The sequence below is a fragment of the Heterodontus francisci genome, chromosome 36, assembly GCF_036365525.1.
Source record: "Heterodontus francisci isolate sHetFra1 chromosome 36, sHetFra1.hap1, whole genome shotgun sequence".
In the NCBI taxonomy this organism is placed as follows: Eukaryota; Metazoa; Chordata; class Chondrichthyes; order Heterodontiformes; family Heterodontidae; genus Heterodontus; species Heterodontus francisci.
Genome location: NC_090406.1, coordinates 40,745,243 through 40,771,791, shown reverse-complemented (window position 1 = coordinate 40,771,791; position 26,549 = coordinate 40,745,243). Strand labels below are relative to the sequence as shown.

The 26,549-nt window shown below is 41.0% G+C and overlaps 1 protein-coding gene across 1 annotated transcript in view; it reads left to right on the top strand.

Moving 5' to 3' along the window:
• The window catches only part of LOC137351457 (lysine-specific demethylase 4B-like), a 393,540-nt gene that overhangs the window by 193,850 nt on the left and 173,141 nt on the right, over positions 1-26,549 (top strand). Inside the window, exons 5-8 of the mRNA XM_068015905.1 lie at positions 1,095-1,291; positions 4,744-4,979; positions 13,891-14,315; positions 19,898-20,018. Coding sequence (XP_067872006.1) covers positions 1,095-1,291; positions 4,744-4,979; positions 13,891-14,315; positions 19,898-20,018 — 979 coding nt within the window. The remainder of the gene's footprint in view (positions 1-1,094; positions 1,292-4,743; positions 4,980-13,890; positions 14,316-19,897; positions 20,019-26,549) is intronic.

Genomic DNA, 26,549 nt, shown 5'->3' with positions numbered 1-26,549 from the left:
CGTTGCAGTGTATTAGGGTATGTAACTGCAGTAACAACACTGAAAACTTGTATTTATATAGCGTCTTTAACATAATAAAATGTCCCAGAGGCTTCACAAGCACATTATAAATCAGAATATGACACCAAGCCATTTTCTTTTATTCATTCATGGGATGTGGGCGTCACTGGCTATGCCAGCATTTATTGCCCATCCCTAATTGCCCTTGAGAAGGTGGTGGTGAGCTGCCTATATAAGGAGATTTTCGGGCAGATGACCATAAGCTTTATCAAAGCTGTAGGTTTTAAGAACTGCCTTAAAGGAGCAAAGAAAGGTCGAGAGCCGGAGCGCTTTAGGGAATTCTACAGCTTAGGGCCTAGGCAGCTGAATGCAAAGCCAGCGATGGAGTGATTGAAATCAAGGATGCTCATGAGGCTAGAATTAGAGGAGTGCAGATGTCTTGGAGAGTTGTGGGGCTGAAGGAGATTACAGAGATAGTGAGGGATGAGGCCCTGGAGGGATTTGAAAACAGGTATGAGAATTTTTTAAATCGAGGCACTTCTTAACCGGGAGCCATTGTTGGTCAGAGAATACAGGGTGATGGTAGCCACACTACCAGGAAAAGAGCAGCACAAACATTAACAAACAGCAAGTTGAGCTCATAGCAGCAACCGGGAGGGAAAGGTACATAAATGTCATCACTGGAGCTTTTTTGTCCCTTTCCCCTGAGAGTTTCTCTGGAGTTAGTCCAGATTTGATCTCTGATTTTTAGTAACATCGCAGCTCTGCTTTGGGTCCAGGTACTCCTACACTGTTTGCTGTCCATAAGATGCTTGCCGTATCTGATGCTGTAAATCTTATCTGACTCCAGGTGGATTTTAACCTAGTTCCTTAACCATTCTTTAAAACTCGCCTGATGCGCAGTTATGTTGAAATCACCATACTTAGCACTTTACTATGTATTAGACTTTGCTGAAGTTTGCATTATTAATAAAACTTTGAAGAAATTCTCAGAAATTTGTACACTGAAGATGAAATCTTGGTACTGAATGGTATGTGCAATGTGTGTTTAATCTGTTCTTTGTTGCTTCTCCTCCCTTCTCCCATGTTTATAGTGTACCTGTAGGAAGGACATGGTGAAGATATCAATGGATGTGTTTGTGCAGCTCCTTCAGCCTGATCGCTATGAGCTGTGGAAAAATGGCAAAGACGTTGTCACTATTGATCACAACAAGCCAACTGCCCTCTCAAGTCCTCAGATGGATGACTGGCTGGAGCGGAAAGCTTCAATAAAAGCTAAATGTATTCGAAGGTAATGGTTGGTCCTTCATCCTTTTATAAGTTCAGAATTTGACTCTTGGGAAGGCAATAAGTTTCCGCATTGTGATTGGCGTCCTTCCATCTACAAAAGGTGATGGACATACAGCAAATAATCTATTTAGGTGGGGTATGTTCTCTTGGTGCACTTTTGCTGATGGCTGTGAAGATCAGTCCTTGAGAGGCAAGTTCTGCCACAAGTGCAGCACATGAAGCTGCCAAATGCTGTGAGTTGTTGTTTTCAGCGTTGGCGCCTGTTGCCAAGCTGCTGTAGCCACTGGTCGTCGTGGTAGTGCACGCCAGTCGATGGGATGTGTCGCCATTTCCCTCTTTCGCCAACTAATGACTCCCAGGTACTACTTGCCTGGGACTCATGTCACACTTGCAAGCATCCTTGAAGCAGAGCTTTGGTCGCCCCATTGGTCGTCTGGCCCCGGCTACCTCACCATATAGAAGGTCCTTGGGTATGCGACCACATTGTGTATACTGCAGTTAGATTTACAGATGAATTAGTTTATATCTCGCAGAGTTCATCCATTGCATCATCCTCTCACGAAGTATGCTGGAAACTGTTAACTGATCTTCACACCCATAAACCTCAGTTATCACTAGGATTAATATCAGGATAAACGTATGTCCTCATTGTCAGCAGGAAGTCACTAACTTTTTAACATTTTAGAAATTTGACCTCTAATTCTTCTCTCAAACTTAGATCATATCTTATAGTATAATGTGGCTTAGTACTAATTAGATGGCTCCAGTAAATATATTTTACTTCATGTTGACTACAAAGCACATTATATTCTGGCCAAAAGGGACAAGCTTGTGTCCTGCTGTGAGGCCTTTGCTCAGCTAATCTTGTAATCCAAGCACCAGCAGGTGCACACAAGTAACCTATGCCGCCTTGTGTGTTTTCTTTGGTTCCTTTGTCTTTGTGAGGAATTATATAGCATCTGCTTAGAAGCCTCCACGTTGACTGTATGGCTCAGATCATGTATTCATGTGGGGAATTGTAAGTGCAGGCTAGATTCTCACCAGTCTGTGGCATAGTGTGTAAGTGGACATGTAAATAGAGTCAATTACAAAATAGTTCATTTTCATTAACGTGATGAGTATAACCCCAATTTGGAAGAGTCATGACCTGTGCTTGTAACTTGAAGCACAGTTCCTTTCTTTATCAAAGTGAGTTTAGACTGGCCAAGTTATTGGTATAAATGATCAAGTGGGTAATTCAGATGAATTGAAAAATACTTTTCCCTGTAACTCAAAGTGAAAGTTATATCTTTATCCCAATGGCATAATTCTATTTTCATAATCAGTTGAACAATGCTTATCAGAGATATTTCCTTATGTGAATTATGTTTCCCTATAGCTGAAATACTGTTAGACATTGTACATTAATTTAAGGAACACAATGGACCAGAATTTACTATAGTGGACAAGTGAATGGCAATTGCTGTTCACAGACTGTCTCATATCAATTAAATTTCTATGAGCTTTTGCACTGGAAGCTATTGTGCATTAGAAATCCAATCAGTACAGCTATAGGGCATCTGGAACCTATGTAACCAGGACAAGCAACTGTGTATCCTCTTAACCCCAATCAGATTGAAGTATTGTTAATGAGCAGTGCTGTCTAAACCAAAAGGTAATGTTAGAATAATGAATTCAATGCTGAATCAGGTACAGAAAGTGAAATAAAGAAAGGAAAATACAGATAAGATTGAGAGAGCGAGCGAAAAGAGACGCAAAGAAAAAGTAAACAAAAAACAATCTTTTTTTAAATCTCCCACAATTAAAATCTGAAGAAATAAAACTCCACACTTGTAAAAGTTAATTTCAGTGTCAGAGACTTTGTTTGGCAGTAAATAAGACTTATCACACTGTTGAAAAGGGTACATAAACTGAAATAAGCAAGTCCTGACTTTGGGGAGTTTAATCCATATGTACCTTGCAAGTATAGGAGCTTCATGCCGTTCAGTGCATTTGAATGGGGTGCCAGACAGTGAAATGCTGTTTTTGTGCATCTTATGGATGAGTGGCACATCTTGAACAGCAAGTTACGAATTTTTACAGTCAACTGTGCATCTACATTCACCTGAAGTTGCGGACCACTTTGCACATAAATGACAGATAGCAGTGTTAACCTCACCATTTTTACAGTAAGCTCTGACCCAAAATCTCTAATAGATCTTGATGTACTAATTATTAGAAGCAATGGAATATTGTGATGGAAATAAAGATGACTTCTGAGTATCGCATAAGGTACTATAAAGATTTCTTGAATTTGAACATAGGAGAGGATCTTGCAATTGCACTCTTCCTAAATGTGTATATAGCAAAATGCATTTTGAATGATCTTGTCACATGCAATCTCAAATAGCTTTCACATAACATTGGCTCAGTGTCCTGCTTTGGCATCAGTATTATTTGGTAAAGGACGTACTGTCAATGATGCATTTAATAAGGAAGAGTTCACAGCAGAATGGTAAAAGCCATATCGGTGTGACCATGAAATTGGAACATTCCAATGATTATCTCGCCAGACTGAATCCAGAAAAGTATTGGTAGGAGTGTGGAGATTATTATAGTCTGGGAACAACAACTTTAAGAAAAAACAACATTGGGGTGCAAGAGTATAACATAAACCTGACTGTTCAGCATAGTGATGGACAGGTAACACATTCCTTATCTGGCATATTCTAGTACTGTGCATCCTTAGTGCAGCATAGCTGTCCAGTATCATCACTTGGACTCTAGTACAGATGAAGGGCAGCATCACTTAGTGACAAATGATTTAAAATATGAGTGCTGCATATGAGGAAAGAGAAATGGCTGTGAGTCATAGATGCCATCCATTTAGCTTCAATTATAAAGGTGCCATTTGAGGTTCTTTCTATTATAGTCAGAACAGAAACAAGCCATTAGACCATCAAATATGTGTGGCTGTTTGTTTACACCTGAGTAATCTTGTCAATTCCACTTCTGCTCACTCCCTATACGCTTTAATATTCTTTTTTAAGCAATTATCTAATTTACTTTTAAAGCACTTACATATTTACATATCAACACTTACATTTACACTTACATATCAACAATATTTTGTGGCTGAATATTCCACACGGTGACCACCTGTCATGTGAGGAATTTTTTTCTAACCTCCCCTTTAATTCTTTTTCTGATTACCTTAAATTTATGTCCTCTCATTAACATCTCACCAATCAGTGGAAACAAGTCTATTGCTATCTTTTTCCATCATTGTCCTTCATAATCTTGAAGACATTCACCAAGTTACTCTTCCACTTTATGAACTCTAGTGAAGGAAGACTTAAATTCTCAAATTTCTGAGTAAGCCCACAATTGTCATTTGTATCAATATGCAAACACTTAAATCAGGTGCAACAACTGTAAGATTGAGAGGGTTTGTCATTGTTACTTTTTCATCAGATCCCATCGGCGAAGAACCCAGACTAGGAGGCAGAAAACTGAAGACCAGAGACCACTGAGTGAGCCTGCTGCTGAAGAAACCTCTGGAAAATATGTGACCGAGGATGACATAAAGGTCAAGGAAGAGCACAAGAGAACAATGGACGCAGAAGAACACAGCAAACCCACCAAGGTTGCGATCTTGGAGCTAGGCGAAGGTGACTTCACAGAAAGTTTGTTTGATCACCGTTTTTCAGGTTTGTGTACGACACTGCTGTTTTTCTTTCAAGTGAATTTTTATTTAAGTGCAGATTGTAATGGAGATTATTAGTGCTGGTGAATGGTATATTTTCTCTATTAATACCCAGTGAATGTGCATGAAGTTCTCAGAGATGTAGTATGGAATGGAGTATAGACTAAGTGATTCAGAACAGTGGTGGATCTACCTGAACAAAGGGTATATGGCCGATTTCCAAATGCATGTCTGTGTGCATATTTTTGATTCACTTCCCCCACCCCCACCCCATCCCTTTTGCCTTACAAAAAGATTTTGTACTATTTTCAACTTTGCTATGCTGAATCCTTAAGTGCACCTCCTGGAGGAATTAATACACAAATGGATAAGCATAATAAAATGAATACCAAAAGGCAGCATCATTGTTTTCCTTCTTCAGTAAAGCTGTTTGCCTGTCAACATGAAGAATGTCAATGTTGTGGATTGAAACACTTTTCCGCTTTATAAACATCATGTCAGCATTCTCATGTTGTATAGCACAAATTATCTGCAAGGTACTCTACTTTTCTCCTACAATGCCCTTCATTCCACTCAAGAACATTTCTCCTAGAGCAGTGTGTTTTTTTCCATTTTCCACAATTTCCAGGAAATTGTAAATTAGCAGTAACTCACAGATAGTTTTGTGTTGTGTCTAACATTATTAAACCCAGGAATTGGATTTGTATACTTATCCATTTTACTCGGTGCATGGCAACTTGGGGTTGAAAATGTCTGCCTCTCTTTTTTTCCCCATCAGTTTGGGCCAAATTTAAACCCAGCCCTATCTGTTCAGGCTCTAAAAAACGCATCGTTCATGTTCCTTTCACTGTCACAGGACATCAGCCAAATTCCAAGTTTTGACAAGTTGGGATCTAAAAAATATGGAAGCTTTGAAGTACAAACACTACTATGCTGGCCAATTGGTGCACCAGAGAGTTCCTACGTAGTATTTAAATTGTTCCCTCTTTTTAACCTCTCCTGAAAACAAAGATTAAAGCAAAAAAATTCCCAGAAATGCTGTTATGTTGTTTGTGGTTAGTAACATATCTCACAAGCATAGACTGCAAGCTGAAAATGGCACATTTAACATTTTTTGTCCACCTTGAAGAGGACCATTGTGGAATTTTATGAACACTTTTTTGTAGCAAAATATAAATTGCACTTTGGGTGGCTATGGTAATACCGGATGTGAAATTCTTGGACTTGACTGAACTTCAGTAATGTTAATGCAAAACTTTGTCAGGTGCCCCAGAGCTCTAGGGCATCTAATAGACCATCTTGAAAGTTATCTTCAAAAACTGCAAGAGGCAGCATTTTGAACATTTTCTGCATTCACATTTAAGGACATTGACATGCCACAAAGTGCGATTGTTAACTTTTTTGCAAGTGATATTTTAAATTGAGTGAGTTCTTGACAGAAAGGTTTATGGGTTACAATGTTCCCAATGCTAAATGCAACCTTCACTGCAATGATTGAAGTCTTTCATCTGTGCATTTTCTTGGGTACAATTAAAATGTAATTAAATGCAATGGACTGAAATAACCTTATCTTTAATGGGAAGACCAGTGATATCCTAACTAAAGTACAGCGGAATCTTCGTTATCCACAATCCAGTTATCTGCAAGAACTTTTGTGGGACAAGGTCACAGATTTGTTACAGGACAGAAAGAGGCCAGTTGGCCCATTGTATCTGCACCAGCTTTCCTTGTGAGCAGTTCACTTAGTGCCATTCCTCTGCCTTCTCCCCATTACCCTGAACAATCTTCCTTTTCAGATGACTATCTAATTCCCTTTTGAATGCCTTGATTGAATCTGCATCCACCATACCCTCTGACAGTGCATTCCAGATCTTAACCACTAGCTGTGTGAAAATGTGTTTCCTCATGTCGCCATTGATTCTTTTGCCAGTTACCTTAAATCTGTGCCCTCTTCTCGATCCTTTGTTTTATATTGTCTCTCCATATTCTTCCTACCAAAATGAATCATTTCACACTTGTCCACCCATTCCACCAAGTTGTCTATGTGCTTTTGAAGTTCCACACTGTCTTCCTCACAGTTCACAATGCTTCCAAGAGTTGTGTCATCCGCAAGTTTTGAAGTTGTGCCCTGTACACCAAGGTCTCAGTCATTAATATATCAGGACGAGCAAGGGTCCCAGCACTGACCCCTGGGGAACTCCAATGCAAACTTCCTCCAGTCCGAAAAACATCCATTAGCCACTACTGTCTGTTTCCTATCACTCAGCCAATTTCATATCCATGTTGCTACTGTTTCTTTTATTCCATGAGCTATAACTTTGCTCACAAATCTGTTGTGCGGTGCTGTATCAAATGCCTTTTGAAAGTCCATGTACACCACATCAACAGCATTAACCTCATCAACCCTCTCTGTTCCCTCCTCAAAAAAAACTCTAACAAATTAGTTAAACACTCTTTTCCCTTAACAAATCCATGCTGGCATTCCTTAATTAACCCACATTTGTCTGAGTGACTATTAATTTTGTCCCGAATTATTGTTTCTAGAAGTTTTCCACCACCAAAGTTAAACTGACTGGCCTGTAGTTGTTGGGCTGTAATATTTCCAAATTTGGAAAATTATGGCCAGTCACTGCACAATTTCCACTCTCACTTCCCTCATCCTTGGATGTATCTCATCCAGTCCTGGTGCCAACCTTAAGTACAGACAGCCTATCCAGTACCACCTCCTTGTCAATTTTAAATCCTTCTAGTGTATTAATTACCTCCTTTCACCATGACCTGAGTCATATCTTCTTGGTAAAGACAGCTGCAAAGTATTCCTTTAATATATCAGCAATGCCTCCTGCCTCCATGCGTAGACCCCCTTTTTGGTCCCTAAATGGCCCCACTTCTCCTTTTACCACCCTTTTATTTATATGCCTATAGAAACATCGATTGAGTCTGGAGCTGCAAGGTGATGTTTGGTGGAGTTGGGAGCAATTTGAGGGGATGAATTAAGATCATCACACAAAAGGCACAATGAACAACTTTTCCCCCCTCTGTTAGCACCAATGCGGTAATCAGTAACACCAGTGTGTGTTGGGTGAGCTGAGCTCAGCAGGCAGCAATTGAGGAGCTACAGCTGACCTTCATGCTCCTGGGATGTTATGGACAGGGTTGTCCAACCTTTTCGGGGGAGGGGGGGAAGCACAGTACAATTTTTGTCTTAAATAGGGGGCCAGTGAGAGAATTTCAGAAAGATAAAGGTATTAAAATTTATCTTACTACCAATCAAAACAGCAACAAATGTACATTTTTATGAAGAATTTTTAAACGAGAAGACTAATTTATTGACTTACTTTCTCTTCACTATGTTGGACACTGATTTAGTGAGAAAGCTGGTATTTTTTTGCTTGCACAAGTAGTAAATGTTTTCCCGCACACTTGTAGTGATGCGGAGTATTCTAATAGATGTCATTCTGTCAGGAGTGATTTTGATCACTTTCTCTCTCACTCTCTGTGCTCACTCTCACTCTCTGTTCTCACTCTCTGTGCTCACTCTCACTCTCTGTGCTCACTCTCACTCTCTGTGCTCACTCTCTCTCTCTGTGCTCACTCTCTCTCTCTGTGCTCACTCTCTCTCTCTGTGCTCTCTCTCTCTCTCTGTGCTCTCTCTCACTCTCTCTGCTCTCTCTCACTCACTCTCACTCTCTCTGTCTCTCTGTCCCCCCCTCTCTCTGTCACCCCCCCTCTCTCTCTGTCACCCCCCCTCTCTCTCTGTCACCCCCCCTCTCTCTCTGTCACCCCCCCTCTCTCTCTGTCACCCCCCCTCTCTCTCTGTCACCCCCCCTCTCTCTCTGTCACCCCCCCTCTCTCTCTGTCACCCCCCCTCTCTCTCTGTCACCCCCCCTCTCTCTCTGTCACCCCCCCTCTCTCTCTGTCACCCCCCCTCTCTCTCTGTCACCCCCCCTCTCTCTCTGTCACCCCCCCTCTCTCTCTGTCACCCCCCCTCTCTCTCTGTCACCCCCCCTCTCTCTCTGTCACCCCCCCTCTCTCTCTGTCACCCCCCCTCTCTCTCTGTCACCCCCCCTCTCTCTCTGTCACCCCCCCTCTCTCTCTGTCACCCCCCCTCTCTCTCTGTCCCCCCCCCTCTCTCTCTGTCCCCCCCACTCTCTCTCTGTCCCCCCCCCCTCTCTCTCTGTCCCCCCCCCTCTCTCTCTGTCCCCCCCCCTCTCTCTCTGTCCCCCCCCCCCTCTCTCTGTCCCCCCCCCTCTCTCTGTCCCCCCCCCTCTCTCTGTCCCCCCCCCTCTCTCTGTCCCCCCCCCTCTCTCTGTCCCCCCCCCTCTCTCTGTCCCCCCCCTCTCTCTGTCCCCCCCCCTCTCTCTGTCCCCCCCCCTCTCTCTGTCCCCCCCCCTCTCTCTGTCCCCCCCCCCTCTCTGTCCCCCCCCCTCTCTCTCTGTCCCCCCCCCCTCTCTCTCTGTCCCCCCCCCCTCTCTGTTCCCTTCCCTCCCTCCCTACCTCTGTTCCCTTCCCTCTCTCCCCCTGTCTGTCCCCCTTTTCCTCTCTCCCCCTGTCTGTCCCCCTTTTCCTCTCTCTCTCCCCCTCTCTGTTCTCCACCTGCCCCCACCCCCACCCCCCCGGACCCCTTTCCATCTCTTTTTGATAGTTACAGTGAGCAGGAATGCTCAGCAGATGGTTGCTCAGATTTTTTAAAATCACATGTCAGTTTCACAGCTAACAGGTCCAGACATCGGGAACTGCCGTTTCTCAACATCGGACAGATTCGAGATTTCCTGGCGGGCTTTTAAAAAACCCTGAATCTGTCCGAAGTTTGGAAAGCTGCAGTTGCCGATGTCTGCAGCTGTGAAACTGACTTGTGATGTTTTTTAAAACCTGGTCCGCAAGAAGAAACCAGTGGATGATTTCCTATCTCCAGTCACAGACCACTGGGAGGATGAGGAACAGCCCTGGGTACAGTTTACATCCGCGGGCCGAATGGGAACCTTTGGCGGGCCGGATCCTGACCCACAGGCTGTATATTGGACAACCCTACTCTCAGAAGTTTTGCCACTCTCTGCCTTTTACACTACTACTATTCCAGTCTATATTCAGATAATTGAAGTCCCCCATTACAACTACTCTATAATTCTTACACCTCTGTAATTGCCTTGCAAATTTCTTCCTCCACATCTTTCCCACTAGTTGGTAGCCTATGGACTATACCGAGTAATGTAATTGTGCCTTTTTGTTCCTTTGTTCTAGCCAAATAAATTATGTCCTTGACCCCTCTGGGACTACCTCTCTCTCCAGCACTATAATATTCTCTTTGATCAATACTGCCACCCTCCCCCTTTTTCTTCCTTTCCTATCTTTCTTGAACACCTTGTATCCAGGAATATTTAATACCCAGTCCTGCCTTTCTGTGGGCCAGGTCTCTCATAGCCAGAATATCATATTTCTACATGACAATCTGTGCCCATACCTCATAAATTTTATTTACCACACTCTGTGCATTCACATACATGCACAGTAACCCTGATTCAGACTTTATTACCTTCGCCTTTACTCTGCCCCCACCTAGTAACTTTCTCTTCCCTACTGTAGTGCTATCTATCTCTCCCAATACTTTGTGCACCTTGGTATTCTTCTCTGATATTACCCCCTGGTTCCCACATCCCCACCAAGTTAATTTAAAACCTCCCCAATAGCACCAGAAAATCGCCCGACAAGGAACTCAGTCCTGGCTCTATTTAGGTGCAACCCGTTCTGCCTGTACAAGTCCCATCTCCCCAGAGCCGGTCCCAGTGTCCCAAGAATGTAAAGCCCTTCCTCCTGCACCATCTTTTCGACCACAGAGTCATCTGCTTTATTTTATTTTTATACTCACTTCTGCATGCTTCTGGGAATAATCCAGAGATTACTACTTTTGATTCCTGTTTGCTAATTTCCTACCTAGCTCACTAAATTATGACTGCAGGACCCCATCTCTCTTTCTGCCTATGTCATTCATACCAATGTGGACCACAACTCTGGCTGTTCACCCTACTCCCTCAGGGTGATGTGCAGCTGTTCAGTGACATCATTGACTCTGGCACCAGCGAGGCAACACACCAACCTGGATTCATGTCAGCGGCCACAGAAACACCTGTATTTCCCTAACTATCGAATCGCCTATTACTAATGATCTTCCAGTCTTCTTTGTGCCCCCCTGTACAGCTGAGCCACCCTTGGTGCCATGGAAGTGACTCTGGCTGCACACCCCAGATGAGCCATCAGTCTCATCAGTTTTCAGAACTGAATACTGGTTGGAAAGTGGGATGCACTCAGGGAACTCCTGCACTACCTGCCTGTTTTTTCTTGACTGTCTTGTGGTCACTGATTCTCTCTTTCCCTGTATATTCTTATGTACGTTGGGTGAACATATAAACGTGCTATCCGCGAAGCTCTCAACCTCATGGATGCTCCGCAGTGGCCACAGCTGCAGCTCAAGTTCCGTCACCTGGAGCTCGAGCTGCGTAACTGATGACACTTCATGCACTTATGGTTATGTGTCCTGGAGTTCCTACATATAGCACAGGATGAGCACTCTAAAGGTCAGAGCAGCCCGACCATTCCTCTATCTATTAGTTAATAAACCTTGCTCTGCGAAGTGCTAATAAACCTCACCACTGTTATAAAATTTACAAATACTAATGACCTTTACCACTATTAATAAACCCTACCAATACTAATAAACTTTACTACTATAAATAAACGTTACCAATAATAACCTTATGAATAGTAATAAACCTTACTTAAAAAAAAAAGATAGGACTCACCAGCTACTCACTTGTTACTTGTCAATTATTATTAACATTTTTAATGTTTTTAAACTCCCAGTTGTTTAGATTCAGCCCCTAAGCAGCAATACTCACCAGCCAATCAACTCACGACTTTCCTGTGATGTCAGTTTTTTTTTGTTTTTTACAAACCAAAGATGCATGGTTGTTATTTTTTCCCCTCATTTTATGATGATAAAATCTCATATTTCTTGCCCAGAAAAGTCACTGACCTGAAACGTTAACTCTGCTTCTCTCTCCACAGATGCTGCCAGACCTACTGAGTATTTCCAGCATTTCTTGTTTTTATTTCAGATTTCCAGCATCTGCAGTAGTTTGCTTTTATTATCATATTTATTTTGTTTCGCGTTTGTCTTCACTGCTGTAAATGAGGTAATGCCATATGATACGTGCAAGACCAAAATCTGAGAACAGCTTCTCATTTTCTAATTTCATTATGCAAGAAAAGGCTGGGGGGGGTTACTTCCATTGTGCAGATTCTACATCATGCAGTCATTTCCTCAAGACCCAGGACTGTTTGATACTGGAGACCACAATTGCCAGTTTTCACCTTCTGTTTCAGTTCAAAGTAGGACTGGGGCAAAAACCTCAATTATTTGCTGTATTGTGAGACAAGAAATTTTCTCACCTTTTCTCAGCCTTTATGCTGTTACCCTTAAAAATTGACACCTGCTTTCTTTGCTCAGCCCACATTTTTTTTTGGTCTTGTTACTTGAGGTTTTACAAATGCGCCTCAACTCTGAGCTTTAATTCTATTGAGCATAAAACCTGGAACATGCTCCTCAATGGAACATCTGAATAAAAAGTGTTCATTATATGGAGTTGAGGGACAGAGGAAGTGCAATCACACTAATAATTTCTGAATTGATAAACGTGCATTGAGCCTGCTTAACAGGTATATGTTGTCAATTAAATAGTTAAAGAATTTCAAGAAGGACATTGTTGAAGTCTTTCTAGCATAACCACTTAGTGTGCATGCCATAATATAGATGTCGAAAAAGTTGAAGTAGCTTAGTTCTCTTCAGTGAAAGGTTTGCAGTTTCAAATTATTTGGGCAACTGCCTTTGGGCATATTATCCCACTGGTGAATGTTTTGTTGCAGAAGACTACAATATTGTCATTTACTAAAGATTCTCCTTTGAAGTTGGGTGGTTTCTGTAGATTTCATGTACTGTACTTTTAGTATCTCAATGAATTTTATAAAAAATCCACAGCAGCTCAGCCTCTTTCCCTAAATCTGGAATTTATTTTATGGTCCAGTTTTTCACGGATCCTGGTGAAAGACTTCACCATGAACACTCCCATAGTTGTTGTGGAATTGGGTAATTGGAGAAAGTCTCACAGAGAAGAAATGTTCTGGGGGAATTGGTACAGTAGATAGCTCTGGCTCTCTGAACATGGCACCATCTGAGTGGGAAAAAATTGCCTTATCAGGCTCCTTACCTTGATCTGTCTTAAAATTTTATTATGAACAATTGAGCTGCACAATTGTGGGTGAGATAAAGAAAGACTTGCATTTATATAGTGTGTTTCATGACCTCAGGAGGTCTCAAAGTGCTTTACAGCCAGTGAAGTACTTTTGAAGTATAGTCACTGTGGTAATGTAGGAAATGCAGTAGTCAGTTTACAGGCAGGATGATCCAACACATGTGATAACGATCAGATAATCTAGTTTTTTTTTAGTGATTTTGGTTGAGAGATAAATACTGGCTAGTACTCCAGGCTCTTCTCTTCTTTGAAGTAGTGGCTGAGATTTTTTGTGTCCACCCGAGAGGACAGATTGGGCCTTGGTTTAACATCTCATCCAAAAGACGGAAGCCCCCAACAGTGCAGCAATCCATCAGTACTGCACTGGAACATCAGCCTAGATTCTGTGCTCAATTCTCTGGAATGGGACTTGAACCCACAATGCTCTGACTCAGAGATGAGAGTGCTACCACTGAGCTACACCTAAGATTAAATGCTTGGTTCTTCTCTATAGAGAGATCTTTTTATGTTTGCACTTGTGTATTTCTAATGTCTGTCATTTTGATTGGAAACCAGTATAGAGACTACCACACATAAGGTCTTGGGTCTGCTTTCTTTTTCTGTGAACAGCTAATGGCAAACCACTGAAAACATATTCTCGTTCCTCGAAATCCAAAAATGAAAAGAAAAAGAAGCGTGTGGAAACAGACACAACAGCAGCTACCTCAACCGATGGCATTGAACCATTCAGAGCAGAATCATCTCTAGTAGATTCTCCGTCTGCATCGGCAAGTATGCTGTCGGACAATTTCGCTGCTGATGATGAATTTAAACCCAGAGCCAAAGCTACCATGGTGTATGTGCTCCCCAAATCGAAGAAGGTGGTGTTCGACAAGGAGCATATGTCCTGTCAGCAGGCATTTGAGCAGTTTGCCACCAGGAACAAAGTACCAATATGGAAGGAAGCAGAGACGAACAATGAAGGAGTCACAATGGAGGAGGAGACGAGTGACCACGAAAGTGTGGATGTCAGCTTCGAAACTACTGAAGTGCAGGTACAGCAATGAATTGGTTTCTTCAATGGATTTATACTGAATTCTTTTCCTATAAGTGGCATCTATAATAACCACAATAATAGCATATATCTTGACATTGTCTGTCTTTGGGAAGATTATTCTCCTAGCTATGAAAAACAGATCATGAGTGGGATAAATGAAGATCATAAGAATTTGAGGGCATAACTACCGTTTACACTTGTAGAGGTATGCTGCCAGATAGCATTGTATTTTTACAGTTAAATATGTTTTGAAGGTTGAAAATCCTGAAGTGTCACTGTAACAGGCTAAAAACAATTAATCTCATCAGCACCTGGGCTTCTGCAGCAATTGGATACACTGAAAAACCATCAGTATGTCCAAGTAAGCCAGTGTGAACAGTCTGTCTTTGAACAGTAATTAATCAGCTGATTCTGAATGATTTGATGAGAACTTAGGGGGCAAAAAATCAGGGACAGTACAGATGATATGGTCTTTAACAGGATACAGAAAAGTTTTACAAGAATGATTCCAGGGATGAGGAACTTTTGTTAATGATAGATTGGAGAAGCTGGGGCTGTTCTCCTTGGAGAAGAGAAGGTTGAGAAGAGATTTGATGGAGGTGTTCAAATTCATGAGGGGTCTGGACAGAGTAGATCGGGAGAAACTGTTCCCATTGATGGAAGGATCAAGAACCAGAGGACGCTGATTTAAGGTGATTGGCAAAAGAAGCAATAGCGATATGAGGACATACTTTTTTACACAGCGAGTGGTTAGGATCTGGAATGCACTGCCTGAGAGTGTGGTGACAGTAGATTCAATCATGGCTTTCAAAAGAGAATTGGATAATTATCTGAAGAGAGAAAATTTGCAGTGCTACAGGAAAAAGGTGGGGGAATGGGACTAGGTGAGTTGAACTTGCAGAGAACTGGCACAGACATGTCAGGCCAAATGGCTTCTTTCTGTGTTGTAACCATTCTATGATTCTGTGATAGTTCAACTTGTGCATGGAGCCAGTAAAGCGGGCAGACGCATTATCGCTTCAATGCTGCATCTGAAGGAGTCCAAAACTGGGCCAAACTGACAATAAGGAGCTTCCTGTTCCTTGATATTGTATGCCCCTTAAAAAGGACCAAAAATTAAATTCTTTGTCCTTGTTTTTAAATCCTTCCTCTCCCTTTGTTACACTGTTGCTGGCAAAGCCTTTCACTGGCTGGATTCCACTCCAGAGCTTGCCACTTAGCCTTCCACATCTGACTCCTTTTATAAAAAAGCAAACCCTCAAAACTCATCTTTGACTGAACTTTTGGTCATCCTTCCCAGTTCTCCTTTCTTGGCTCACTGTCCATTATTGATATGCCCATCTCTAAAATGCTTTGGCATATTTGCTATGTAAATAGAAGTTACTTTATATATTCTTCATTTATAACAGCAAACTGAAGCTCAGTTGATGTGCGATTCAACTCTTACTGTAGGAGTACAGCTAGCATACACAGGTTTAAAATAATCAGTAATTTTAGAACTGATATCTGGAAATACTTAATCACACGCAGAAGTAACATTTTGTGGAATAAATGTCCAGATAGACCAATGGGAAAACCCCACTGAAATCAGTTAAGAAACATTTGGATCCTACAGTAGGGGCGTTTAGAATCATTCTGAATGGATGAGTTAATATGACTGAATTGCCTTACTCATCCATAGTTAGCATGATTTTTCTGAAATCTGATTTACCAAAACACCGGTACAGTTCTGAGTTGTTCAGAATAAAACTGAAAATGTGAAAATATATCTATGTAATCTTTTAAAATTAAGATGTTAATCTGGTTAGCCCCCCAAGTAAAGTTAGCATACTGTTTGTTTTCAGTAATCCGGCAGTTGGAGGAGAAACAGTTGGATACAAAATTGGCTCGGTGACAGGAAGCGAAGGTTAGACAGGTGTTTTTGTGACCGGAAAGCTCATTCCGGGGGGTTTTCATAGGGTTCCGTATTAGGGACTTACTGTTTGTGGTATATATCAATAGCTTAGACTTAAATGTAGGGGCTATAATTAAGAAGTTTTCAGATGATACAAAAATTGGTTGTGTGGTTAATAGTGAGGAAGAAAGCTGTCGACTGCTTAGGTGGGCTGTAAAGTGGCAAAGAAATTCAATCCACAGAAGTGCACTTGAGCGCGAATAAGGAAAGCAAATACGGAATAAATATTAGGATACTGAGAAGTGTAAAGGAACTTTGGAGTACATATCTCAGATCCTTGAAGGTAGCAGGACAGGTATTTAAAGTAGTTAAGAAGGCATATGGGATGCTTTCCTTTATTAGTGGAGGTATAGAATATAAGAGCTGGGAGGATATGCTGGAACTGTATAAAACGCTGCCGCTGTTCATCCTTCTGCCATTCATACCTCCTCTAAACACATCTTTTGTTTCTTTAGTTGTCCCATTGCCACTCCCTTTGGAATAAAAACAGAAAATGCTCGGAACAGTCCTGAAGGGTCATTGACCTGAAATGTTAACACTGTTTCTCTCCACGCAGATGCTGCCAGACCTGCTGAATATTTCCAGCATTTTCTGTTTTTATTTGTTTTTCAGCATCTGCAGTATTTTGCTTTAGTATTACTACTCCCTTTGGCCCTGCACCACCAACTCTTTTGTCATTTAATCTCTCCTATCTTCCACCCTATCACAGACCTTCCCTTTGTTCTTTTTTCACCTTCCCCCTTTTCACTTGCTTAAAACCTGTTACATTTCTAACTTTTCCCAGTTCTGATGAAAGATCATCGACTTGAAACGTTAACTCTGTTTCTGTCCCCACAGATGCTGCCAGATCTTCTGAGTATTCCCAGCATTTTCTGTTTTTGTTTCAGATTTCCAGCATCAGCAATATTTTGCTTTTGTATAAAACTCTAGTTAGGCCACAGCTAGAGTACTGCGTGCAGTTCTGGTCACTGCATTATAGGAAGGATGTGATTGCACTAGAGAGGGTACAGAAAAGATTTACAAGGATGTTGCCACGACTGGAGAATTTTTAGCTGTGAGAGAAAATTGGATAGGCAGTTGTCTCTTTGGGCAGAGGAAGCTGAGGGTAGATTTAATTGGGGTGTATAAAATTATGAGGGGCCTGGATAGGGTGGGTGGAAGGACCACTTTCCCTTTGCAGAGAGGTCATAACCAGTTAAAGTAATTGGCAGAAAGGTTAGAGGAGAGATGAGCGGAAATCGTTTGCCCCAGAGGTTGATGGGAGCCTGAAACTCACTGCCTGGAAAGATGGTAGAAGCAGAAACCCTCATTGCATTTAAATACTTGGATATGCATTTGAAGTGACGTAACCTACAGGGTTATGGACCAAAAGCTGGAAAGTGGGATTAGACTGGGTAGCTCTTTTTCAGCTGGCACAGACATGATGGGCCAAATGGTCTCCTTCTGTGCTGTAAATTTTCTGTGTTTCTAAAAGCACTCAATATTATGGTAGGGTTGCTACCCTCTTCCTGCATTTCCTCGCACAGAAGAACATTGTCCTTTCACCTATCCAATGTCATCACTGTTGCACCCAACATATATACTGCATTTTATAATAAGAATAAGTGCATTGGTCAATAGCTATGTACACATAATAAAAGTGGAAAATGCTGGAAATACTCAGCAGGTCAGGCAGTGTCTGTGGAGAGAGAAACAGAGTTGACATTTCAGATTGATGAGCATTCATCAGAACTGACCTGATGGAATGAAAACATATGGTCCCAGCTTTTTTGGGTGAACTGAACCTTGTGCATTTTGGTGACATCCATAATCCCATTTGAACTTCACCTTTATGGTGAAGAATCCCATGGTTTCAGGCAATACAAGAGCATTATGAAGACTACACTGCTTTGTCTTCTGATTTTATTTAAGTGTTGTGACCTGAGTTTACTAGCTGGTGCATAAGATTTATAGTAGCCTATGTTTTTTCCTGTTTGGAAGCCTAAATCTCAGTGAATTGTTCAGATGTGTTTGTCTTAGCAATGTAGTGGAATAACTCTTCCTGATATTTCTGAGTATGGTGTTACGACCAGCTGAGAGAGGTTCTAGGAGTCCTTCTCAGCCTTCACCTGGTCTTAACGTAACAGGGTTTAATTTTAAACACACTGTTTTTAGCTCCCCCTTGGTGAATCCTTGTTCACCGCTTTCCAATTATAAGACAAAGAAATCAGCACAAACAGGCTTTCTTAGGTTTAAAGAAGAAAAGTTGAAATTTATTAAACTTAAACTCTAGTTTGGTTAACGCCTATGGATGCACAACGTGCCCATGCTAGCATGCATACGTGATACACGCATGCAAATAGAGACAGAAAAGAGCAGAAGAAAAAAAATAAAGTGGAAAAGTTTGAGGCAATATCTGAAGAGGTTTTATTACGGTTCGTCAAGCTCACTGTAGAGTCCTTGATTGTAGGCAGATCTTGATTTTCGTTGGGGCACAGGTATTCTTCTTAAACCTTGTTCGCTGTTGGAGACTTTTCTCTCTTCGGGTTCATGTGTCTTCAGTGATTCAGAGGCTTGTGAGAAAGAGATGGGAGCAGACAGGAGAGATCTTCTCAGTCCAGGAGTAAACAGACACTCTCCCAGTTCAAACTGTTTGTACAATTCAGAAAAACCCAGGTTGCTAAGCAGGTTAGTCATGTGACTAACTGGTCTGACCACGTCTTGGATTATATCACCTTAACAGTCTCTGGAATGCCCCTGTTACACACATACCTGGTGATCAAGGTCCATTGTGGGTTGAATGTGTCAGGGAATGGTCTTTTGTCCTTCCAAGCACCATCTGTTAATATGCAAATGTCTTCTCCAGCCACGGCTGATCTGTTTAACAAGTGCTTTCTTCACTCCAGTAACAGTTTAAAATCAATGTTCATGACATAATTAATGTGCCTTATTCTTGGCAGGTGGGGGCCTAGCATGACAATGGCTTTGGGTAAAAGCAGAAACTGCAATACAACACCTGTGTTAGTTTCTATTTTAGGAATAGTTTGAATTAAGAATTTTTACATTAATAATTAATTAAAACCATTAGATGTATCGAGGGATATTTTAAACCAATAAACTTGGTATCTAATACTTACATGAAATAACAATGTTGAAGGGAGTTGGACAAGTCATGCTACCTGTGCATGTAGCTGCCATTGTAGTTCAATGACTAAATGCACTGCCTAGTATGACAGTGACCAGGAAGGTCCCAGGTACAAGTATTGACATGTAATGAGTTGGCTGGTGTCCAATAGGGTCGATGTTGGTACACTACAGTTGGTTTAGGTGCCACCTTTCCACCCCCCCCAACCCCCATTTCTGTTCAGTTAAAACATTTTGGAAAATGGATGTGTGGGCATTGTATGAAGATATGGCATAGTTTTGCTGTAATCATTCTTGGTCAAAATAGCGTACAAAACACACTCTGTTCATGTGAAAAATATATATCTAACTCTGTATGGCACAGAGATGGAACCATAGGGCCTCTTATTCAGTTTGGCTCAGTGCCACATTAGATATTGAACTATTGGACAGAAATCCAAGCCTTTTAATTGCTTCATGTCCCATGATTTTTCTGTCTAATTTTGAATTCTTATGTTTTTCAGTTGCCCCCCGTTTATCCAAAATTGAAGAAAGAGATCACAAAGAGTCGACGCCATCCCTTCAGCAAACCACCAGCTAGATCTCCATTGTCAGTTGTCAAATTGGAAACATCCAGTGATGAGGGTGAGTGAACTGTTTCTGGTTCTCTTCCAAGAATATAAGAACTTCTACACATGCTCTCTAAGAAGTGTTGCTGCTAACCATAGATTGTCATGAAACTAAACTTGAATCCCGTTTTTAATTGAGAATTGATGGTAAATAGTGGTGGGCCAATGTGCAAGACACTACTAAGGTGAATTGAGTTAAAGAAAAGGCAACGTAAATTGGGAAATAGTGATTAAAAGACTGTTCGAGATTGATGAAGAATGAAGTAGAGACTGTGTAAGGAGTCTCCGTTTCAATATAACTTTTACGTAAGATATGTAACGGAGAGGCATTTTATAGAGCAAGGAGAAAAAATAGATAGTAATAAGCAAAAAAACAGATGAAGGAAGAAAGAAATGCTGATCCATAGAAATTAAGAACTTACATTTTATATAGCACTTCTCACATCTTCAGGACATCTCAAATTGTTTCACAGTCAATTAATTACTTTTGAAATACACTCGCTGTTGTTTTATAGACAAATGCAAGAGCCAATTTGGGCACAGCAAGGTCCCAAAGCAGAAAATGAATGAAGCAATTAATCTTTTATTGGTTATGATGCTTGAGGAGAGAATACAACCTTGTGACTGAGAGGTGAGAATGGCACCAGCCGAGCCAAACTCACAACTTTTATAGGAGAAGAGATTTGGAGGACTTGTCCAAAGAGTGGGTTTTTAGATGTGTGTCGAGGCAGAGGAAATCTAAGGACAGAGTTCCAGAGAGTTAGGGCCAATGCAGCTGAAAGCTTTGCCATTGTTGAAGAGTCAAAGGGAGAGGGAAATCCACAAAAGGCTAGGGACAGAGAATTGAAAGATGCAAGGCTGGAGCAGATGGCAGAAATACAGTGGGGACAAGCATAGAGATGGCTTTAATGCCAAGGATGCAGGACAGAGAGCCATTGTAGATCATTGAGGACAGGGGGAGGGACAAATGGGACTTGTCCAATACAGGATGCTGAGCGGCCTAGTTTTGGCTAAGTTACCATTTAAAGGGTGGAAAATGGGAGATTGTTAAGGAGGCCATTGGAGTCTAAATGTGACAGAAGTATGGATAAAAGTTTTGATAACAGACAGCAGCATAATGGAGGAGGGAATAAGCAATCTGATAGCAAGGGAGGGGTAAAGATGGTGGAGTGATAGATCTAAATCAGTGTGTAGGGAAGAAGTGGAATGTATAAGATGGCTTAGAAGCAACAAGAGGGAATAATTGAAAGGATTAGTGATCACACTGGTATCAATGAAATAGAATAAAGTGCGAAGGATTTTGCTGGAGTGAGTGTGAGTTTAGGAGTGCAAGGAAAGTTGCAATGTAGGCAATAAACATTTTTCTTGTGACCTGGTAGAAAGGTGATAGAGCCTTATCACACATGGGAGCAGTATTCAGGTTTAGGCAGACTAAAGAGTTAAGGATTATGATTGGAAAAAGAAATATTTCATGTAAGAGAAAGCTGAGTTTCTTGGAGGTCATAATAGCAGTAGAAGAGATGCAGGAATTCTGTTTCAAGTGAGGTTACATATGTTGAATAATGAAGAAGGTGTAAGGCTGGAGGCACCAAAGGCAAGAGATAGTAGCTGTCAAACTTGTAAATGTTGTGAAGGAACTGTGGGCCATTACTCAACTTCAGCAGCAGACTGGCTGCCTTTATATACCTTGCCTGATCTTCATTCCCACTGACTGCAGGGAAAGGAAAATCAGATGGGGTGTATACCATCAGTTTTGTGCCCCTGCCAAACTTGAATTTCACCCCCTACATCTTGAATATTGACGCAATCAAGATTTTCTGTGACTCATTGGCGGCACAGTGGCGCAGTGGTTAGCACCGTCGCCTCACAGCTCCAGCGACCCGGGTTCAATTCTGGGTACTGCCTGTGTGGAGTTTGCAAGTTCTCCCTGTGTCTGCGTGGGTTTTCGCCGGGTGCTCTGGTTTCCTCCCACAGCCTAAAGACTTGCAGGTTGATAGGTAAATTGGCCATTATAAATTGCCCCTAGTATAGGTAGGTGGTAGGGAAATGTAGGGACAGGTGAGGATGTGGTAGAAATATGGGATTAGTGTAGGATTAGGATAAATGGGTGGTTAATGGTCGGCACAGACTCGGTGGGCCGAAGGGCCTGTTTAAGTGCTGTATCTCTAAATCTAAATATCTGAATCAGGATTTAATGATTCAGTCATTCCACTACAAGAGGACTGAGGTGGTGATCATTGAGGATGGAGTCTGAAGGAAGCTACTGAATGTGGCTCAAAATCTCACAATTTGAATGGTCATACGAAAGGCTGCCGATCACAAATTACAAAGGGCTAATGCTATCCTTGGCATTTTGTTCAAGCCAGTGCCCAATGTACTGATTTTCTCATTACTTTTAGCGTTGCAGTTTGTACAGTTAAGAGCAATATTGATGTGAAGCTTTCAGTACAGTCAGGAAAGTTATGAAGAATGGATGTAAAGTATGTGCTGATTTAATTACAGATAATAAATAATAGAGTATTTTAGGGTCTAGAAAGAATTGCAAAATCACAGCATTACTCTTGACAAGCACTGATACTTGATGAACCAATGGACCACAAATACATAAACTAAAATTAAAATGTCAGATCAGTATTGTTCAGTTATAATGTAAAGGTGTGCTTGATGGACAGTCTTTCATTTATAGAATAATTAATGTTTGGGTTTCTTTGCCTTATAAGCCAAAGTTATCCCAGAGCTGACATTGCATTACAAGAGTTTGGAAGTATAAAGGTCTGCAGGAGAGTTATGGACTTAATGAGTGCTTTTTGCACACATGATGAAGCCTCTGGAGGGCACCTCAGTGGGAGCAATTTTATTACGAGGGAGCGGACACAACATTCCTGTAAGCTGTCAATGGTGTTAAACCATATTTAGCTGAGTACAGTTAAGCTGATAATTGCCTGAAGTGGAACGATATCGCTGATACCAATATATATTAATTACCTTTATCTTGAAGAGCAGCTTTATTGTTTCTGCATTTGTAAAGTTATGGGCATTCCAAAAGAAATGTACAGCAGGTATAGGTGCCTTGAACTAGTTACTTGAGGCAACAGTTGAGGCAGGAAGTATGTCAGCTCAAAAGAAAGTTCTCCAGATAATCACAGCACGATTACCAACTTTAGACATCATGCAGTTTGTGATTCATTGGCATGTGTGGCAGAAATATCACCTTTCTCGTCGTCTTCATTTGTAATTTACCAATGCAGAGGAGAGGATTTTCAGTACAGGCTTTTTTTCCTCTCAGTCAACAGGTTGGTGACCTTTTGCTTTAAAGCCTGACTATTGCCATGTTAAAGTTGACCTTTAGAAGAGAGGTACACAGCTGTAGCAGTGCTAGCGTGATCATGTATGGGGGCGGAGCCAAGTACACTACCTGATGTTCATATGGAGACTTCTATCTCTTTTTTTTTTAACTTTGCCTTAATTTATTTTTTCTCTTTTTTCCTATTTATTAGGTCCCTGAAGTAATACTTTACAGTTCACCTTACATTTTTTTCTGTTGCTGATTATTTGTTTATTATTATGACTTGTTTTCAAAAGCTGTTAGCTCACTGATGTAGACATTTCCACATTGCTGTCACCATTTCTGCATTGTAATACTTTTTAACAACTGGTATTAGATGCCTTTTTATGCAATCAAAATAGATATCAAAAATATTCAAGTAAAGCTTTTTGAAAAAGATGAAGGGCAATTCTTAGAATATTATGCACAAGAGGAGCCATTCAGCTCATCATGCCTGTGACAAGTCTTTGAAAGAACTATCCGATTAGCCCCACTCCTGCACTTTTTCCTCAAAGCCCTGCAAATTTTCCCCTTTAAATTAAAATCAATGACAATATGATACTTTCATTTACAAGTTTTCAAGCCAGTTCTTGAATTTGATTTTCCTTTGGAATTCTTCCAGTGTTCTGTACCGTCCCTGGTTGGCAACTTGTTCCACGTCTCTGGCCTCCCTTATGCATCTCACTATAATGCACTGCTGAGATAATGGGACAAATATTGCTCGAGCAGGGCATTTTGTAGCATGTACTTCACCCCTTAGCTCAAATATAATTCATGTCATATGTTGCTGAAAATGCAAACTGATAGCACGGCAAAGGCAGCTTGACATTTGGGACCTTGGTGAATGATGGAACCAACAGTGTATCTCCTTAACCAATGAGATTTAAGGATTGAGGAAGAGACAAGAATGATGGAGGGGAAAATAGGGTGAATTAGAGTTAAATCAGAAACAAAAAGAGAACTAAAGAGGGAAAGAAAGATTAGATTGAGAGAGAATAAAAGGCAAAGGAAAAGTAAAACAATTAATTTAAAATCAAAATTTTTAAAATCTCAAACAGTTTACTACATACAAGAATGAGATTGAACAGTTTAAATTGTTGCTCTCTGGGCCGGAAAGGTTGATTGACGTTGCATTAATGATTATCACATTGTTAAAAAGGTACTTTAACTTTGTGCAGCAAGTGTAATGGGCATATCCAGCAAATTCTTCAAAATAATAGGAAGGCTAGGGACAAGATGCCATTTGTGTGAGACGGAAAGCAGAGATTCATAACTCATGGTATATATCTTCGCCTGAACTTACTGGCCAATTTGCACATTAACAACAGCATGTGGCATGAGCCCACGTTAATTTGTCAGGAAGACTTGGCCCAATGAATTTGATGTGTGCAATGCTTGGGATAGACCCAGATCTTACTGCCTTGGCATAATGCTTTAAAGCTCCAACATACTGTGCAGCCTGTACTTTCACACCATTTCTTTGCTCAATTCGTGTCAAATCAAAGTACATACGGAGAGATGAAAAGGCAAAGTATAAGTGAGTCCATTAGAAAATTGGAAAAGTTTAGTAACATTGTGGTTACTCAACTCTCTGCTCTTTAGTTTAAATTATTAAGATCAGATTCCAGAGGTAAGCACCCATGCTTGTGTGAAGTGGACTGACTCGCAGAGTGGGCTTGGGGAGTAGGTAGAAAAGTGAAAAATGACAGCCCATTATTTCTCCACCCAAATTTTGAGAAGGATGCTTCCCCCCCTACCCCCCCCACTTTATTATTGAACCATTCTGTAAGTGAAAGTCGAAAGGGCTAAAAATAGAATCTAATATAAATCACAAAACAAATAAGTAAGACACCCAGCTTATAACAGGGTAGATCTTAGCTTCAACCACTGAGTAGCACTTACTTTATGTATTCTAACAATAAAGGCCTTGCAGACATTTGAAAAAGTTTGATGGAATGAACAGTAACAAAAAAAGTTTAATTTGAATTTAATGTGTTCTGTTGTGACTGCTGTCCTAATGCAATAACAGTTCAGTTCAGTTTGCTTCGCTTACTTGTCAGATAATGGAGCCGTCCTTGCAGCTCCCTTGTGGTGTTTGTCAGTAATCTTGATGGATTTTTATACATGAACTAAAGAGATGATAGATGCCTTGAGGGAGCAATGAGTTCATTAAAGCAGGAATGTCAACTGGATACTCCTGGCTGGAATCCTGTATGCAATTTCATTCTCTTCATTGGGGTTTATTTGTAACATTAAATAATACGAGTTACTCGCCAAAAGCCACGTATTTACTTCTCTCTCTTAAATTCACATAAAACTATTAAAATGTCAAAGGATGTGTCGCACATTTATAGCTTTAACCCTCTCTCATGCTGCCACTCTACCAATACAGCTTTTCCCACATTCTCAAACTTATGCTGTTGCGCTTCATATCACGTGAAAGGGTGGAATTTGGCTCAACGTTTGGGGCAGGACAGGATGTTTTCTGTAAAACTGAAAAATCATAAGCTTTGCTGCTGCTTTTCTCAACTACTACTGTTTAATGTGGACAGGCAGATTAAATAAGGACAACTGGAGGGTATTTTGCAGCTCCATGTCACTGTCCAATTTGAGTACCTAGAAGTTTTCTGAAATGTCTGTCAGTACATTGTGTAATAAAACAGCATTTGAGTGAATGAGGCAGAATTGTGTTTTTATTTTTAGATGAAAGTTTACAGTGTTTTGCTGTTTGAATACTTGTGGCAGGGCTTCCTTGGACTGCTCAGAATAAGAGAGTTGTTAATTATGCAAAATTGGTGCAATATCAGGATGGAAAATGAGTGGTACAACAGCCAGGCTGCAGAATGTTGAGAGCTTTGTCGCACACAGACAAAAATGCACAAATATTAATAAGACTTCCCTCAATTCCTTAGAAGCATATTTATGGAATTTTCTTTATATAGGACTTCACATAATAAGATTGTTGTACAATAGTAACAAATTGAGGGGTTACTTTATTAATGACTTAATTTACTTCACCAATTAATTAGTGTTAGCTGGAGCTGAGTGAGTAGAATTCTTATCTTTGAGTCAGAGGGTTGTGGGTTCAACTCTCATTCTACAGATTTGAGCACACAAATTTAGGCTGACACTCCAGGGCAGTACTGAGGGAGTACTGCACTGTCAGAGGTGCCATCTTACACGTGAGACATTAAAACGAGGCCCCGTGTGCTCTCTCAGTTG